Source organism: Mytilus galloprovincialis, chromosome 3 (assembly GCF_965363235.1).
Source record: "Mytilus galloprovincialis chromosome 3, xbMytGall1.hap1.1, whole genome shotgun sequence".
Taxonomy (NCBI): domain Eukaryota; kingdom Metazoa; phylum Mollusca; class Bivalvia; order Mytilida; family Mytilidae; genus Mytilus; species Mytilus galloprovincialis.
Genome location: NC_134840.1, coordinates 1,479,267 through 1,496,077, shown reverse-complemented (window position 1 = coordinate 1,496,077; position 16,811 = coordinate 1,479,267). Strand labels below are relative to the sequence as shown.

At 32.4% G+C, this 16,811-nt stretch overlaps 1 protein-coding gene across 1 annotated transcript in view; it reads right to left on the bottom strand.

Moving 5' to 3' along the window:
* Nucleotides 1–2,355: 2,355 nt before the first annotated feature.
* The window catches only part of LOC143066909 (CD109 antigen-like), a 52,164-nt gene continuing 37,708 nt past the window's right edge, over nucleotides 2,356–16,811 (bottom strand). Inside the window, exons 25-36 of the mRNA XM_076239742.1 lie at nucleotides 16,624–16,705; nucleotides 15,608–15,764; nucleotides 14,690–14,779; nucleotides 14,074–14,251; nucleotides 13,368–13,588; nucleotides 11,850–12,005; nucleotides 10,618–10,680; nucleotides 8,429–8,538; nucleotides 5,205–5,361; nucleotides 4,150–4,252; nucleotides 3,251–3,342; nucleotides 2,356–2,570 (exon numbers count right to left, since the gene is read on the bottom strand). Of these exons, the coding sequence (XP_076095857.1) occupies nucleotides 2,562–2,570; nucleotides 3,251–3,342; nucleotides 4,150–4,252; nucleotides 5,205–5,361; nucleotides 8,429–8,538; nucleotides 10,618–10,680; nucleotides 11,850–12,005; nucleotides 13,368–13,588; nucleotides 14,074–14,251; nucleotides 14,690–14,779; nucleotides 15,608–15,764; nucleotides 16,624–16,705 (1,418 nt within the window). The 3' untranslated portion in view covers nucleotides 2,356–2,561. The remainder of the gene's footprint in view (nucleotides 2,571–3,250; nucleotides 3,343–4,149; nucleotides 4,253–5,204; nucleotides 5,362–8,428; nucleotides 8,539–10,617; nucleotides 10,681–11,849; nucleotides 12,006–13,367; nucleotides 13,589–14,073; nucleotides 14,252–14,689; nucleotides 14,780–15,607; nucleotides 15,765–16,623; nucleotides 16,706–16,811) is intronic.

Genomic DNA, 16,811 nt, shown 5'->3' with positions numbered 1-16,811 from the left:
ATGTAAAAAAATGAATATATGCTAATCAACTGAGGGTTGTTTCATCTGATCAACACGACGCCATTACAAGAAGAAACAAACACAGAAAAACAGACTTGAAATATGAGTAATAATGATAATTTAAAGTCACTCACAATTTAATTATAAAGCGCTATACCCAGATCTAAATATCAATCAATACTCATCCAAAGGATAACATATCATAAATATTCCAAGAGAAAAAATACAGTGCTCACATATACGATATAAGGACCGACCAGACAATTAGTTTCCATAACTGTTTGGCAATACATAGTGAGTTATGATTAAATCTCTACAGATGAACATTTAGGGTCAACATTTATAATTAATACCATAGGCGGTAATAGTAACGTTTTCCTCCGTTGCTCAGTCCATATCGTTGACTTCAACATATATGATGGCTCATATCGAATTCGCGAAGCTGATACATTTATACATGTCTGGTTAAATTTTCATGGTGGCAAGTGAGATTACTTTTTTCGCAAATTGCTGGACCCCGGAAGATGGTGAAAAATGTCACTCTCCTCATGAAATAATCCCAAAATTCTGATCATAAAATTCAATAAAAAAATTGTCCTTTCTAATAATTTATTTCTGGTCAAATCTACATATCTCTTTTCTTGTCACATCAGCTCTATAAAACAGTTCTTATTGTTCATTTATGTCCATTTTTAAAATCACAGCATCCACAATTGTATGGCGGACTAATATTTTTTTTTAATTACGTCATCTGAGTTCCTCATCTCAAGGTCCATTAGGGATCCTGACCCATATGACACCGGAATCAACACCTTTTATGTCACCGTACGGCCTGAGGTAATGGGTAAATCCAATACCGCATATTTAGCTTTACAAGTTCCAAAATGACACGAAAAAGAGCAAATAAGGCATTTAAGACAAAACATCACCAATCAGAACACAACAATAATCCAATGGATTTACTGTAAAAACGTCATTAACAGTCAGTAAAAGCATGGTGACCTTGTACAAACTCATTAGTCGTCAGAAAACCGATAGCGCCATTGCAACAAAAAGAGAAGGCTTTCAACAGAACACAACATATACATTTTAAGACTGAACATACATCGTACTTTGTAAAGACACTCCGAATGTAACAAACTTATCTCTGTTACTTATATTAGCGAGTTCTTTCTTACATATTATTTGTGTTTTACGTCAAATAGTATTTCATTCCATTTTATTCCATTGTAAAGCAATTGTGTGTCTTTTTTGCCTATTTGTTCCTGCATTCATATGAGGCCGACTCCAAACAGGAGCTAATTGTATTGCAAGAAGCTAACATTATCCTTTTAAAATTATGTTCCGCTATATATATAATGTTTTATCAATGAATGTCTTTGTTGAACGCTTTTTGTGTCAAGGAGCTTGGAAAAAGAAACCTACGATAGAGTTAGGTCAGAGAATGATGTTAAAATCATTCCCTTCGATAAATTTTGGACACCATTACTATTTGGATGGCCATTATAGAATACTTGTTTCACCTATGATGACTGATATATTCCAATTGTTATAACCTCAAATTCGTCTTCTTCTCGAATGTAACCCATCGAATTAAACTAAACACTGGGATGTACTTCTGCAACACGGCGGCTGACACAAGTGAAGCTAGATCTCTGCTTAATATACGGAGCGCCATGATCTTGTTTTGTCTTTGTTCGACTTACGATTTGAATTTATGTGTTTTGATGTTGGTCATTGATTAGAGTTACCATGCTTGGTAAAGCAAGCTATAATACCGGATTAAGTACACCACTGTCTACATAAGAAAATCTCTATACCATGTCAGAAGCATAATAGTACTTTCCGTTTAGAATTTTCCTCGTAGTTCAGTTTTTTTGTTATTTTACAACATATCGATATACAATTTTCTAAGATTTCACTTGAGAGCTTTAAGACTAAATTGACTGCAAAGGAAGGGTCTGAACAGTTCTGAATTTCACGGAGTCAAACATACTGAACACATATTAAAAATATGGACACGAGTATATAAAAAAGTAAATTCACAAAAATACTGAACTCCGAGGAAAATTCAAAACGGAAAGTCCATTTTAGTGAATTTCTCAATATTATCAGATTCTATGAAGTTCAAAACGACCATTTAATTCTGAAATCATTTAATAATGTGATCATTCCGTTTGGTATTTTCAACGTTCGCCCAGCAGCTATACTGATGCTGTGGATTGGTGTATTATATTTTAATGTGGGATACCCATCAATCTCAGCTCATTCGTTAACAGTTTGACGTTAATTGCAACGGTTTACGTAACTGTGCGTTTGTAATTCAGTACATTATAAAAACAAAGAAACTTCTAATAATAGTATTTTAATTTTAAACAACGGGTAGCAACAGTTGGCACAATCACAGATCCGCTTTATTATTTTCAAGTACAAGTTATACATTTTTGAATATAATGCTAAATAAGATATCTTGTAAAATCCAGTTTCTGTTTGTGTATATAAAAAGAATAATAATATCTAAAGATCGTTTGGAAAACTTTTTCCTTTCTCATATTGCAGGATTATCGTCTCTGCAAAACAAATAAAATATATCATAAGAACAGGACCTATTTCATCACTTAACATTTTATAACAATTGAATATCCATTTTTGCGCCTGTCCCAAGTCAGGAGCCTTTGGCCATAGTTATTCTTGTATGTTGGATTTTTAAATTTCAGTTCATATGTTCTTGGTTTAAATGTGACTTCACTAGTACACAATTGTTTTAGGGACCAGCTGATTATCATCCCCGATTTCGGGTTTTTATCGGTGCGTTGAAGATCCATTGGAGGCCTCCGGCTATTTTCTGCTCTTTGGTTAGGTTGTTTTTTCGTTGACATGTTTCCCATGTCCATTTTCAATTTTATATACAGATAATGAATATGTAGATACTGATACATTATTGTTACTTATTTAACATAATAGATAATAAAGTAACAAAGCTACTATTTGAAATATAAACACATTAATAAATACTAGTACACGACATAATTGTTTACTTGTCTGCAAGACATAAAAAGCTTGTTCAATACATTTAATTACGAATATCAACTTTAAGTCCATTGTCAGAAAAGATTGTGTTGGGATGTTTGTTTATTTTTGTTTTGTTTTGCATTTCCAGTTTTAGATTAAAAGTTCATAAGCAATTGCGTGCTGACAACACCAACGCAAACAAATAAACAAAAATAAAGACATAAGATACATTACTCACCTTCACTTCTTCACAATTGTTCGGACCACAAACTTCTATAATGGTAGCATTCGCGAGAGCCTTTGATTGGTAAAACTTAACTACTTCATTACCTAACAACAGATAGACATCAATTACTCGAGTTGGTTGACCGTTACGGAAAACCCGTTTCACAAATGATATCGGATATGTTCCTTACGTCGTAACTTCAATCCCCTTCCCTTTTATGAATGTGACCTACTGAATTATACTATTTACCGGATTTGTTATCACATAATCAACACGACGGGTGCCATATGTGGAGCAGGATCTGCTTACCCTTCCGGAGCACCTGAGATCACACCTAGTTTTTGGTGGGATTCGTGTTGTTTATTCTTTAGTTTTCTATGTTGTGTCATGTGTACTATTGTTTGTCTGTTGGTCTTATTTATTTTTAGCCATGGCGTTGTCAGTTTATTTTAGATTTATCAGTTTGACCGTCCCTTTGGTATCTTTCGTTCCTCTTTTACTAAATGTTTCACAATTGTTCGGACCACATACTTCTATAATGGTAGCATTGGCAAGAGCTTTCGATTGGTGAAACTTGACTACTTCATTACCTTTATACATATATATAGCAGTTACTAAATGGTTTAAGTTTACAACTGATCTAGTGTATACGTATATTTATTCCGTGGTTAATGCTATTTTCTGTCGCTATAGGTCATTTCAACTTTTGAATCTGCTTTTTGTTAAAGATGGACATATCAGTATTTAAAGTCTTCTCTTTGTTTATTCAGACAAAGAATACATCTTTATATTTTAAATATTAAAGAAGTGAGTAAATTATAAACGTTTGAATCTGTCAATACTTAATGTTACACCAACCAGGAGTTTGTTTGTCAAAAAGAGTGATAGTGTTCTATGGTAATATAACTTACTTGGCTCATAATACTCCCTCAATTTGACCCATACAGGTTTATGACGAGCAACCAGTGCAACTCTCCTTATGTCGACTTCAATACACATTTGCTCTGACAAAATCTGTAGAAAAAAGACAAACAATAATGAGACCAAACAGTGTAATAAGATTATCAAAATATCGACTAAAATTGATTTACAAAACTGTCGATCGTATTTTCTTGAAAGTGGTGATATATACAAAGCCACTGATTTATGCCACCCGGTAAAGAATGTCAATATACAACTAGGTTGAAAAAATGAACTATCTGTGACTTAATATATGCTGAGAAGATGTAATACAAATATGGGACGGAAAATAAGAATATGGAGAATAATCTAAGGATTTACTGTATCGTTTTCAGTTTAAAGGAGACTATTGCGTAATAGAGATGCAAAAATATGGTGTATGGTGAATTCTCTACTTTCTTATATTTTTAATTTTCCTGAACGATGTGACACAAGTACTTCTAATCACTAGTGACATATCTGTTCTAATCTAATGATTGGTCGAAATTCATTTATGACGTTAAGTTTTCTTGATTTCTTCTGACTTTCCTTTTCCAACGTACTGAAATAAGTTGACCATGCTTCATGACGTTACATAAAAATAACACAACTTTCTGTAAATGTTTGGAAAGGAAAGATAAAAAAACATAAGGGAAACAGATTCCACGAATTGAACTCGTGTATTCCGATATTTTTCCACGCTTAAATTTAAATTTTAATTATTATTAATATATTATATGCTAGTCTTGCGCTAAAAATATTAAAAGTTAACTGTCTCAAGAGTTGAAATATCGTGACACAATTGGACTGAAACTATATTTATTATTTAGGTGACTACATAATATATAGTTAACCACCATCGAATGTATAAGTTTTAAAACGCACACATTCGAAACTTTAAAATGTAGCTGTGATACAATTGAGTGGTGTTCAGAAGATGTGTTAAGTTGTACGTATTGATGGTTTGGTATTTGTACTCTTTTAATTAAAAGACAATGAAAGAAACATAGCACGACTAAATCATTACCGCATCAAAATATAAATTTATTTGACGGAAAGCCTTCTCCACTTTTTTGTACTGTCCTCCTGTATTAGTAGTATCGACTGAGTCTAAGTCAGCTTCCATTCCAGATGGTAAAGATATTTCTAGTATTCCCATTGTACTCTGTCCACCTCTTAACCAACTGTAATATGAGGAATAGAAGTGTATAACATACAAACATTATGTTCAACTGTTTTAATGGACGTCAAAGCCTTATTGAATCCGGGTTACAAACAAAAACTGAAGGTAACACATCAAATATAAGAGGAGAACTACAACACTAACACAACACTAAAATGTAAGACGCACAGAAAAGAACTATAATATAACAATGGCCATTTTTCAGACTTGGTACAGGACATTTTAAGAAAAATAATTGTAGGTTGAACCTGGTTGTATGGCTAGCCAAACCTCCCGCTTTTATGGCAATGTTATATATAACATTAACATGACAACATTACATGACTGGACGGGAAACACACAAATAATAGTTACAAAAAGGCACCAGGTTTATAATTTAATACGCCAGACGCGCGTTTCGTCTACACAATACAAAGTTCAAAAGTCAAAACAAGTTCAAAATTGAAGAGCATTGAGGACCAAAAAAAATCAAAAAGTTGTGCCTCGTATGGCTATGGTTTTCTGCCTGTGATAAGAACAATTTTTGCAAACAGTAAATTTAATAAAAATGACTATATAATAAATATATATGATAACACCGACATGGTGACTAACTACAGAATACATTAAACAAATTAAACCAGCACATAAAAAGTCACAAGTGAGTTAGCCAAACAGATTCACGAACAAAGTGACGTCACATTTGGATTTCTAAAAAAAATCTAAACAGATAGGATAGAATTAGCATATAATTCAAGATTAGTTTGTAATACTGATATAACATTTATTAGTTACAATGAAAATTACAATACTTATTAATATGAAATTTGGGTAGTAATTATATAATTAATTGTATTATCTAGCTATATCGGTATTTCTGAAACCAAATATATCGTATAGATTTAGTTGACCAAACAAAAAAATAATAAATGAACTGGGTGAGTAATTATCTTTCCCATAATACACGAATACAACAGAAAAAATAAGATTGACAACAACAAACGAAGACATTTAACAAAATCCGATGAAAAAAACAAATATAACATCAAAGTACCGTGCCACGTCTTATAGCAATTCGAATTCACACTCAGTAAAAAGTCACGGAAATAAGGCACCTTCGGTAATTGAAAGATCAGACGACCTAATGAAACACCACAATCTAACACGTGGTAAATAAAGGCAACAGTAGTATACCGCTGTTCAAACTCATAAATCCATGGACAAAAAACAAAATCGGGGTAACAAACTAAAACTGACGGAAACGCATAAATATAAGAGGAGAACAACGACACATCACTAATGTAACTAACACACACAGAAACGGACCAAGCATCAGACAAAATCCCACGAGAATAACAAATATAACATCAAAACCAAATACATGAATTTGGGATAGACAAGTACCGTGACACGTCTTATCGCAATGTCAATTTACACTCAAAAATAAGAGAAAACAAACGACGCAACGTTAAATTGTAACACACACAGAAACAAACTATAATATAACAATGGCCATATTCCTGACTTGGTACAGGAAATTTTTAAAGGAAAAAATGGTGGGTTGAACCTGGTTTTGTGGCATGCAAAACCTCGCACTTTAATGGCAATGTTAAATATAACATAGAAATGACAACATAATATTACAGGACTGCAATACAAATAAAAATGGAAAACGTATTAGACAAAGAAACACATGATTAATGAATAACAAAAAGCATCAGGTTTAAAATTTAATACGCCAAAAACGCGCCTCGTCCACACAAGACTCACCAATGACGCCCAGATATAAAAGATCGAAAGCGAAAAAAAGGTACAAAGTTGTACAGCACTGAAGATCAAACGTTGAAAAAGGTTGTGTCAAATACGGCTAAGTTTGTATGCTTGGGATAAGAACATCCTAATTATTTAGAACAATTAATGCTATTGCAAACAGTAAATTTTATCAAATGAATATAACAGATATACATAATGAAACTGAAGTATTAACTCATTACATAAAACAAACACGAATACAAAATGAATGACCAAAACAGAATAGACACACCCGACTCAGTCCAGGCCTCAACGCAGTAAATTAAGAAAATGACGTCACATACGACGGTGAAAAGGCATTAAAAATTACGTCACATACGATGGTGAAAAGGCATTAAAATTTTGAAGATATGAAATTTCTGAAACAGCAGAAAAATTACGTCACATATGAAAAACTATATCTCAAAAGTAAGATAGAATTGATCAGAATTAGGATTGATTAAAGATTAAAATAGAACTAAATACTGATATTGCATTTAAACACAATGCATATTGCAATACTTATTAATAGCAATTAACTATAATATGTATATGTGCAGTTTGTTATGAATCCAACTTCAAACTTAAATTATCGTACAGATTATGTTGACCAAAATTAAATCTAATAAATGACGGCGGTGATTAATTTTTGTTTCCATAACACATAAATATAATAGAAAAGACGTCAACAAATGTTCTTACTTAGATTGGACAAAGACACATCGTATGGATCAACCATTGTTTGAAGATGTACGTAAAATTTACGGAGTGTCATTTTTAACCTGTCCTCCTCACTTTATTGGAGCAGTTACTGCATTAGGAGCACACTAATGGAGGGTATGTTACTGCTGTTGAGATCGTCCCGTTTATCATAGATTTATGTGCGAAGTCGTCCATCTGTGTCAATATTGTCTGTATATAAGGTCAAAGTATCAAACCAAACAGTCCTTCTAGTATCAGTAGTAACCTTAATTTCAAGTTCACTGGGATACATGAGATGTAAGGTTTGGTTAAAATATGTGTTATTCAATGATAGGACATCATCAATTATCGGATATTTAATGGGATTTGGAGAGTTGTCTCATTGGTACTCATTCCACATCTTCTTATCTATACATTATTAACTTGGTGTTTCTGCACTGACCCTGGTATGCAGTGGCAATTAACTCAGCTAGCTTACCGATATAAACCAAAGTCAGTCCAATCCAATCTTGTTTTCAGTCTCTTGAAGCAGCTTGTATTAATTTACTTGGATCAGGCTTATATTTATTTATCTGTATCATTGTGTATTTACTTACCTGAAGCAAACTCTGAGTCTGAATCCTTTAGTTGAGTCATTGAGGACTGTTGTTGTCAGAGCGAAAGCTGGCTCTCGTAAGTCGTTGTTCACATTGAAATAAACTGCAACCTGAATGTGATATGTATATATATATATATATATAAATTACAAAATGCTCCTAAAGTCCTTTGATTTTCTTCATTTTTCTCCAACCGGTTCCGCAGCTTTGTGATAATCATGGATGAAAACTTTAAACATTTCTACATCTTATTGTATTTATTTTATAAAAATGACTCGTGAAGTCACTTGGTAATTATTTTTGAAAATATATCGATTTTAGTTGAAATAAAAGGACACTTTTTTTTGCTGTTTCAGAAATTTCATATATTCAAATGTGACGTAATTTTTAATGCCTTTTCACCATCATATGTGACGTAATTTTTAATGCCTTTTCACCATCGTATGTGACGTCATTTTCATAATTTACTGCGTCGGTCGAGTAGTACCGACTGAGTCGGGTGTGTCTATTCTGTGTTGGTCATTCATTATGTATTCGTGTTTGTTTTATATAATGAGGTAATACTTCAGTTTCATTATGTATATTTGTAATATTCATTTGAGAAAATTTACTGTTTGCAATAGCATTATTTGTTCTAAATAATTAGGATGTTCTTATCCCAAGCATAAAAACTTAGCCGTATTTGACACAACCTTTTTCAACGTTTGATCTTCAGTGCTGTACAACTTTGTACTTTTTTTCGCTTTCGATCTTTTATATCTGGGCATCGCTGGTGAGTCTTGTGTGGACGAGGCGCGTTTTTGGCGTATTAAATTTTAAACCTGATGCTTTTTGTTATTCATTAATCATGTGTTTCTTTGTCTAATACGTTTTCCTATTTATTTGTATTGTAATATTATGTTGTCATTTCTATGTTATATTTAACATTGCCATTAAAGTGCGAGGTTTTGCATGCCACAAAACCAGGTTCAACCCACCATTTTTTCCTTTAAAAATTTCCTGTACCAAGTCAGGAGTATGGCCATTGTTATATTATAGTTCGTTTCTGTGTGTGTTACAATTTAACGTTGCGTCGTTTGTTTTCTCTTATTTTTGAGTGTAAATTGACATTGCGATAAGACGTGTCACGGTACTTGTCTATCCCAAATTCATGTATTTGGTTTTGATGTTATATTTGTTATTCTCGTGGGATTTTGTCTGATGCTTGGTCCGTTTCTGTGTGTGTTAGTTACATTGTAGTGTTGTGACGTTGTTCTCCTCTGATATTTATGCGTTTCCCTCAGTTTTAGTTTGTTACCCCGATTTTGTTTTTTGTCCATTGATTTATGAGTTTGAACAGCGGTATACTACTGTTGCCTTTATTTTTCCTATCATGCAATAAAAATACAGAAACAGGACGTCACTATGTATTTTTTTATCATGTTGTTACTTGGTAATATATTTTTTTTTTAAATATTGATTTTAGTTGAAATGATAGGACAGTATCGTGAAAGCATTCATATACATGGTCTTAAAAGTATATTGAGAATGTTATTATGTTATAGGGGACATTGCGATGTGGATATTAAGCAAATAAGGAAGTCTACAATGTCGGCCTGTATAAAAAAAAGTCAGCTGGAAAAATACAGGAAAATCGTGTAATTCTTTTTTTGCTTATAATTTTGAACGATTTAAAAAAAACGGATATTACATGAATCCGATACTATTAAAATATATTATAAACAGAATACTACATGGCAAAATCCGTATCGCATGATGCATAAGTTAACCACTCGACCAATAACAGCCCTCGGGACCTGCAGCCGTAGGGTCTTATATTGGTTTCTCGTGGTGATACAGCATGCGATACGGTTTTTGCCATGTAATATTCTATATATAAATGTGTAAATCCAATAACTATTCGGTAGTGATACTTCTTTCTATACACCTTATTTTAAAATTTTGTAATTTGACACGCAATGCTTTATATATTTCAAAGATTATCATGGTTTTAAATGTAAATTATTTACTAAATTTTGATGGAAGCAATGTAAAGTCAGATCATTTAAGTAATTTCAAGTCAGATCATTTAAGCAATGTCAAGTCAGATCATGTAAGCAATAGCATGTTTTTTTTTATGTAATTAGATGTTGTATTACCTCCATTTAAGTCATATCAGAATTTTTTAAAGTAATAAAATGTTGTATTACCTCCATTAGACACAGTCCTTTTCCATTAGCATTCACCGATACACTTCGTACTGTATTTGGAATCTTAATGACAAAAACACAAACGTTGATAAAATATCAAATATAAGTGATACGTAATGATAAATATTGTGGCATTTTGAATACTGATATATAAAATGTCTTGCTGATTCAAAATTAAGTTGTTGTCGTCGATATATATGTTGTGGAATGAATGATTCATATTTTGAAAAATAAACGGATTATATCTGTATGTTTTTTTGCAACCAAAGAAACATCTCGAAATTGTATTTGGTGAAAATGATGAAGAATTGGCATTTGTCGAATACCAACATGAATATAGAGCTGAACTCAATGAGATAATATACAAAATCAAAATTGAAAACTAAACACACAACAAGACCGAAACAAACAGACCAAATAGGTTATCAAAATACATAACAGTAATTTGAATATACAAGATATAACATAAGATAAAACGAAAGAATACACTAAACGTCGGCTTTAAATCATTACCATATGTTTTTTTTCAACAATAGCCCAATGTTTACGATTGATAGGCGTGAACAAGCGTATATGTAATATGTGAACCACTAAATTGAGTTATGTATCATTGTGTATAGAAGAGTTTAATTGAATATAACCACAAGATCTGTGAGCACCATCAATAGTTCATAAATCTTTGAAACTTATGGAGCAGGATCTGCTTACCCTTCCAGAGCACATGAGATCACCCCCTCCCAGTTGTTGGTTTGGTTCGTGTTCCTTAGTCTTTAGTTTTCTATGTTATGTTCATTGTACTATTATTTGTCTGTTTGTTTTTTTTATTTTTAGCCATGGCGTTGTCAATTTATTCTCGGTCTATGAGTTTGACTGTCACTCTGGTATCTTTCGTCCCTCTTTTACAGAATATGTCTGGTTGTTATTATTAATTGTAAGGGTGGGATTAAAAGGACCCAGTGACATGCCAACTATGTCAGACAGATGGATTTTTGATTTTATCATGGTCAACATCTTTACTTTTTAAAAGATGATTTTTCAATCGTGTGACAATCGAGACATCCACAGCAGGATATACTTATTTCAGTTCATCCTTTTCATAAGATCTTTGTTGAGAATATTTTTTTCTTAACGTTTATCTTCTATTTGTAGTACAAGGGCAATCGTGTTGTTATTTTAAACTTATTTCTTCTATTTATAGTACCAGGGAATTCCCGGTGTTTTTTTTAACTTACATCTTCTATTTGTAGTACCAGAGCATTCCTGTTGTTAACATCAAACGTTTTTCCTTGAGACCACGTGTCACCAACAGTATTTACACTCATTTGAAAATTAGGTACGTAGATCTTTTCTCCTAACCCTGACAGTGCTTGAATTGCTATCACAGTGTCCTAAATGAATCATGTTTATATTTTATCAGTTCATAGAAATAAAATGAATTTTGAATACATGATGTTGCTTTTCCAATGTTAATTTTTCATTTAGAACTGTGAGAATTTTTTTTATTAATAGTACTTTTAAGAATTGAATGCAATAGATGATTTTCAACAAACGGCTGTCGTTTGCCAACGTTTTTGTTTGACTAATAAAAGTAAACATTCATCAAAATAGCCAACGGTTAAAGGTTAAAGTTTAGTAAAAGAAACACTCAAAAGTAATTAAATTTAATTTTGAATGTGTAATCAATCTTGCAAACAGGAGTAAGTTTTATTCAAATATCTGTTAACATAATTCTATAATAAATAAAAGCACTTGGTTCCTGATTGGTGTAAGTAATTGAAATACAGTAACACAAGACTGTCAACACTGAGGTTGTTGGTTTGAATTTCGCACGTAGCATGCGTTCTAGACACCAAATTAACAGACTTCCAGTGTAGTTTTTCTTAACGAACGACAATGGTTTTGTATTCCCCATACATAAAAACTGCCACGAAATAACACCAAATAAAAATGACTTTAAACACAAATCAATCAACTGAAATATATATGTCCCAGACCATATGAGTATTTGGACCATACGCGTATGGTCATGACCATATGCGTATACTAATATGGTATTTGGATCATATAGGTATTTTTTCAAATATATTACAACAAACTTTTAATAAAAAAAAGACAATGAAGGTTACATAAAAATGTAATAATTTTATAATTCAAAGGCTAAATAAAAACTGTATATTACTGCAAAAGTTAGTTTTCATCGCTAATTGCATTTCTGAATATAGGCTAAGGATGACATTTTCTCGCACACGGTACTAGAGCTTTTTTTTTGCATTTGTACGTCTTGGTTGTACACATGCAATCCTTTTCATTTAAACCCATTGCTTGCGAGTGAACAGTTAGCCTTCTCAGCACGTGCAGTCATACCGATGTCTTTCATCATTCCAATGTGTCTACGTTTTTTTAAAAAGAAACTCTGGACCTTACGCGTAAGGTCGGACCAAATGAGTATATACCCATATGGTCATGACCATACGCGTATGATCCACATATTCATATGGTCCGGAACATGTACATGAAACCAAGGTCGGTTTTTAATAATGAATACCATGCCCAATCATGAATTATGTTTCGCGAATTACATTTTAGTAATTATAGTATTGAAAGAAATCTAATTGTTCTATGAAAGGTTATAGTTTTATACATAAAGGTACATAAACTTCTTTTCAACTTTGAATAATAATTGTCTCATTGGTTATAATACCACATCTCCTTATCTTTATAAAGCAAAGTCTGTACTAAAGGTGTCATACCTGTGTAGAAATGAACCCCCCTCGTGGGTTTCTCTGTCTACCTAACCATTTCATTATCCGAATGCCGTTGTCTGTATCGTCCTTCAGGTTGTATCCTAACAGTATATAAGAGGTCATTTCGACATCTATAGCTCTAACTTTAGTTTGGGGTGGTCTCCAGGTTTTCCAAGGTTGCAGTTTGTCTGCTTCAGTTTCAGGTAAAGTCCAGTATTTTTCACCGCCTTAAAAGGTTTAACAATGTTTTTTTTCAAATAATATCATATCAAATTATCATTATTTGATTCTGAGATAATAAGGTTGTTTCAGTTGTTTTTGTTCTTTAACTTCTAGCATTATTTGAAGAACACATTTGAATAAAAACAACTTTTATATCTAGATGAAAGAAAACTATAGAAACCTGCCCAAATTTATTCTCGTTCTGCTTTGCAAGAAATATAACAGTCAAATGGCTAAATCCAAAACGATATCAAACAGCGCTAATTGAAAACAATTAACAAATAGTTGGGTCAAATACGAATTACTTTACAATATCGTGTGGTAGAAAACCAACTTCTTATGATTAGATATTCAATAAACAATTCATTTTTAAAGATAACCGTATCAATGATATTTTTCAGTTGTCCCAGTTTAAGACTGGTGACATCTTCGAATCGGCAGTTGTGTATTTCTAACAACAGCAAAACAAATGAATAATTGCAATACATACCATTGACTTTTGCCTTTTTCTCAAGTTCTGCTAAGATTGCACCTGCTATCGGATGTTTGGCCAACGATAAGGCATAGAATGCTATAGCAAGTTCATATAGATTAGCAATGGATGCAGGTGCACCGTTTGCCACAAATTTAACTGCTTTATTTATAGATTCAGTTACACTCTTCTGTACCTGGAACAAGATATATATTAATTATTTGTTGGTAATGTGTTCTTCTTTATCTTAATTTTAAAAACAGGCATACTGCATTTTACATTACCAAAGTTAAACAATTAATTATGTTCTAAACGCTAAGCTTTATATGTACTATAACCTATTTCTTACATGACTTTATTTATACTCCTGTAGATAGTTGGCAATCACACCATCTCCTAAGTGTTCATTATAAACGTTCTGTTTGGACTTCATTTAACCTTGATTTTGTTTTTGTTTAGGTCTGCTGTCTGACGATTTAAATGCTTGTTTATACTTTTAAAATTGTGCAAGTTTTTTTCTATTTAAATTTTAAAATCCCCCCCCCCCCCCCCCCCCATGGATGCATGTAGTGTAAAACTAGTTTAAACAGGACATTTACATCAAATCACAATACGTATCTTATGTTTTACTTACCTCCTTGGATACTAGATTGATATCTCTGGCTTCAAGAAGTGCTATGAGGACAAATGCAGTCAGACTTCTTTTACTAGACACTGATCCTCCCTGAAAAACAGGGGACCATCAGTGTAAACTGTGTAACTTACAGTTAAATGTGATACCATAAACAATTACATGTAAATCAATGACACTATAGTATATAATTCGGATTTCTAGATGGTATAACAAGGCTGCTATTTTGTATTTATCTGTTAAAGAAATAAAGTGCAATAGTTATCAAAGGTACCACGATTATAATTTAGTACGCCAGACGCGCGTTTCGTCTACATAAGACTCATCAGTGACGCTCATATCGAAATATTTATAAAGCCAAACAAGTAGAAAGTTGAAGAGCATTGAGAATCCAAAATTCCAAAAAGTTGTGCAAAATTCAATCTTACATGTGTATTAGACATTTAAAAAAAAAAAAATATTAATTAACGTTTTTAGACATATCATTTTTTGTTCAAACAAAATAAATAGAAAAGAAGTTTCTGATGAAAGTAAACTCGATAAATCGTTTCGGACGAATCAACTTTAAAGCATGATGTCTTGATTTGTTTGCTGGTTTGCTATCATCAGATCAGTAGTCAGAACTTCCGTACTGACATTATTATTGTAAAAAAAACCTTTCTAAACCAATATAGACAAATATAAGAAACCCAGGTTTCACCTAATCAAGCGAAATTGACCTAAATATGAGTTGGCTCCTTTTTAGTCGTACACCTCTTCAACTTTTTCAGTTCTTATGTCATTTCTTGGCTTTCAAATATTTGGGATTTGGAACTCCTGGTGAAGGTGAATCAATAAAACCGTATCGGTTATAAACCATGTCAATGAAAGATTAGTACTGAAAATTATAAATATAAATGGTAGCCACACATGGTATTGTACCTGCATTTCCTTGTGAAGAACAATTCCTGGCTCGTTAAAGGCCCCAGATGTTTCTTGTTGCTTTATTATCCATTGAACAGCCTTTGTTATGACGTTGATATCAATATAGGTAAAACTTACAGCTTGTGAAAAAGATTTGATCACAAAAGCAGTCAACCTATGAAATCGAAAGTTTGTTTTATGCTTAATCATTAAATAATATTATTATATAAATAAGATGTGGAATGATTGCCGACCAAAACATTTTCCATTTTTTCATACAAAATGTGTTATTCCTGAGCGTCAACGTTTAATATCATTTGTTTTCAATGCCACTGAATTACATCTTTGTATTGTCTTACAGCTTCGTTTATTTCTAAACCACCTCGTTTGTCTCATATAAGCGTGCTAGTCTTGAATAAGATAAGTTATTGCTTTTAAAAACAGATCGTGGCAAACCGAATTGGGTTTTACTGTTCTATGCTAAGCAGGCATCATTATGAGTAACAGGAAAAAATTGACAGCTCCTAATCTGACTAAAAATACACCCGTTTTCATACGTAACATACTCCACTGGTATTTCAAAATTGAAAAACTAGAAGAATGTGTCTGACAGATGCATGCAAACACGCGACGACTCATTACTAGTGAACTGCTGACAATGCATAAAGTCATTCTAATAGTAGTTTTGAAATGTGACAAATCTATTGTTTTACGAACAGACGGATGAACGGATCGACGTATGGCTTGACGTACATGTGTTTTTTTATTTAAAGAAATCCCCTTTTGTTAGGATAGTTATATACTATTACATTTTAACTTGGACGTTTTTTTTTCCCTCAGTGTGCCAATCATGGTTCGTATTTACATCATAATTATGTATATATATTGATTAACATCATTATCATCATTCCGTCATTGTTGTTGCCTCTATTGGTGTGTGTTTCTGCACTATACTAGTTGTATATAGTACAAGTATACGATGGTTTCAGAGCTTTCAAAATATATCTTCAGGCATAATATTGAATAAAACTTACCACGTAGTTCCACTTTTATCGTTATTTCCAAAAGCGCTGAAAGATCCATTATCATGAACATATGAAAGTTCTCTTTGGTAACCTTTTTAAGAGAACAATGTTGATACAGTGCATATATCATTTGTTTAAGAGGTCGTTATCAGTATGAAAAGTGCAACTTGTGTATAGCTAATACAAATCAGCATAAC